The sequence below is a fragment of the Protomyctophum parallelum genome (genome assembly GCF_964188405.1).
Source record: "Protomyctophum parallelum genome assembly, chromosome: 21".
Taxonomy (NCBI): domain Eukaryota; kingdom Metazoa; phylum Chordata; class Actinopteri; order Myctophiformes; family Myctophidae; genus Protomyctophum; species Protomyctophum parallelum.
In genome coordinates, this window is record NC_139713.1 from 2,191,356 (window position 1) to 2,193,855 (window position 2,500).

General features: G+C 41.4%; 1 protein-coding gene across 1 annotated transcript in view; it reads left to right on the forward strand.

Moving 5' to 3' along the window:
- Nucleotides 1-2,500, forward strand: part of erbin (erbb2 interacting protein) — a gene marked incomplete at its 5' end in the record, with an annotated part of 73,758 nt that overhangs the window by 8,166 nt on the left and 63,092 nt on the right. The window contains 1 exon segment of the mRNA XM_083794458.1: nt 1,196-1,252. Within this exon segment, the coding sequence (XP_083650584.1) occupies nt 1,196-1,252 (57 nt within the window).

The following is a 2,500-nucleotide window of genomic DNA, read 5'->3' on the forward strand; positions in this document are numbered from 1 at the left end:
TCCTCTCTCTCTCTCCCTGTGCAGGCTGGTTAATGTAGTCCTCACTGTGTGTCCTCTCTCTCTCTCTCTGTGCAGGCTGGTTAATGTAGTCCCACTGTGTGTCCTCTCTCTCTCTCCCTGTGCAGGCTGGTTAATGTAGTCCTCACTGTGTGTCCTCTCTCTCTCTCTCTGTGCAGGCTGGTTAATGTAGTCCCACTGTGTGTCCTCTCTCTCTCTCCCTGTGCAGGCTGGTTAATGTAGTCCCACTGTGTGTCCTCTCTCTCCCTGTGCAGGCTGGTTAATGTAGTCCCACTGTGTGTCCTCTCTCTCCCTGTGCAGGCTGGTTAATGTAGTCCCACTGTGTGTCCTCTCTCTCTCTCTCTGTGCAGGCTGGTTAATGTAGTCCCACTGTGTGTCCTCTCTCTCTCTCCCTGTGCAGGCTGGTTAATGTAGTCCCACTGTGTGTCCTCTCTCTCCCTGTGCAGGCTGGTTAATGTAGTCCTCACTGTGTGTCCTCTCTCTCTCTCTCTGTGCAGGCTGGTTAATGTAGTCCCACTGTGTGTCCTCTCTCTCTCTCCCTGTGCAGGCTGGTTAATGTAGTCCCACTGTGTGTCCTCTCTCTCCCTGTGCAGGCTGGTTAATGTAGTCCCACTGTGTGTCCTCTCTCTCCCTGTGCAGGCTGGTTAATGTAGTCTCACTGTGTGTCCTCTCTCTCTCTCCCTGTGCAGGCTGGTTAATGTAGTCCTCACTGTGTGTCCTCTCTCTCTCTCTCTGTGCAGGCTGGTTAATGTAGTCCCACTGTGTGTCCTCTCTCTCTCTCCCTGTGCAGGCTGGTTAATGTAGTCCCACTGTGTGTCCTCTCTCTCTCCCTGTGCAGGCTGGTTAATGTAGTCCCACTGTGTGTCCTCTCTCTCTCTCTCTGTGCAGGCTGGTTAATGTAGTCCCACTGTGTGTCCTCTCTCTCTCTCCCTGTGCAGGCTGGTTAATGTAGTCCTCACTGTGTGTCCTCTCTCTCTCTCTGTGCAGGCTGGTTAATGTAGTCCCACTGTGTGTCCTCTCTCTCTCTCCCTGTGCAGGCTGGTTAATGTAGTCCCACTGTGTGTCCTCTCTCTCTCTCCCTGTGCAGGCTGGTTAATGTAGTCCCACTGTGTGTCCTCTCTCTCCCTGTGCAGGCTGGTTAATGTAGTCCCACTGTGTGTCCTCTCTCTCTGTGCAGGCTGACTAAACTACAGATCCTGGAGCTGAGGGAGAACCAGTTGAAGATGTTACCAAAGTAAGTCTCTGTGTCTCGTATGTGTATATATATATATATATATATACAAGTGTGTCATGCTCTAATGTGCTCTAATTCCTCCACAATAATTGAGATCACGATTCTCATGTATTTCCCTGAAACTTTAGTCTGTAGTTTAAACTATACATGTATTGTCTTTAGTCTGTAGTTATACATGTATTGTCTTTAGTCTGTAGTTTAAACTATACATGTATTGTCTTTAGTCTGTAGTTTAAACTATACATGTATTGTCTTTAGTCTGTAGTTTAAACTATACATGTATTGTCTTTAGTCTGTAGTTTAAACTATACATGTATTGTCTTTAGTCTGTAGTTTAAACTATACATGTATTGTCTTTAGTCTGTAGTTTAAACTATACATGTATTGTCTTTAGTCTGTAGTTTAAACTATACATGTATTGTCTTTAGTCTGTAGTTTAAACTATACATGTATTGTCTTTAGTCTGTAGTTTAAACTATACATGTATTGTCTTTAGTCTGTAGTTATACATGTATTGTCTTTAGTCTGTAGTTTAAACTATACATGTATTGTCTTTAGTCTGTAGTTTAAACTATACATGTATTGTCTTTAGTCTGTAGTTATACATGTATTGTCTTTAGTCTGTAGTTTAAACTATACATGTATTGTCTTTAGTCTGTAGTTATACATGTATTGTCTTTAGTCTGTAGTTTAAACTATACATGTATTGTCTTTAGTCTGTAGTTATACATGTATTGTCTTTAGTCTGTAGTTTAAACTATACATGTATTGTCTTTAGTCTGTAGTTGAAACTATACATGTATTGTCTTTAGTCTGTAGTTTAAACTATACATGTATTGTCTTTAGTCTGTAGTTTAAACTATACATGTATTGTCTTTAGTCTGTAGTTTAAACTATACATGTATTGTCTTTAGTCTGTAGTTTAAACTATACATGTATTGTCTTTAGTCTGTAGTTTAAACTATACATGTATTGTCTTTAGTCTGTAGTTTAAACTATACATGTATTGTCCTTAAGTCTGTAGTTGAAACTATACATGTATTGTCTTTAGTCTGTAGTTTAAACTATACATGTATTGTCTTTAGTCTGTAGTTATACATGTATTGTCTTTAGTCTGTAGTTGCTGGACATTCTATCACAGGTCGTTTCGAGGAAGCAATCTGATTGGTTGAAACAACCTTCTAGCCGGTGGTCAAACCAGCACCGTTCACCACCTAATCCAAACAAAGAATTCAGCCGCTCTGTTCT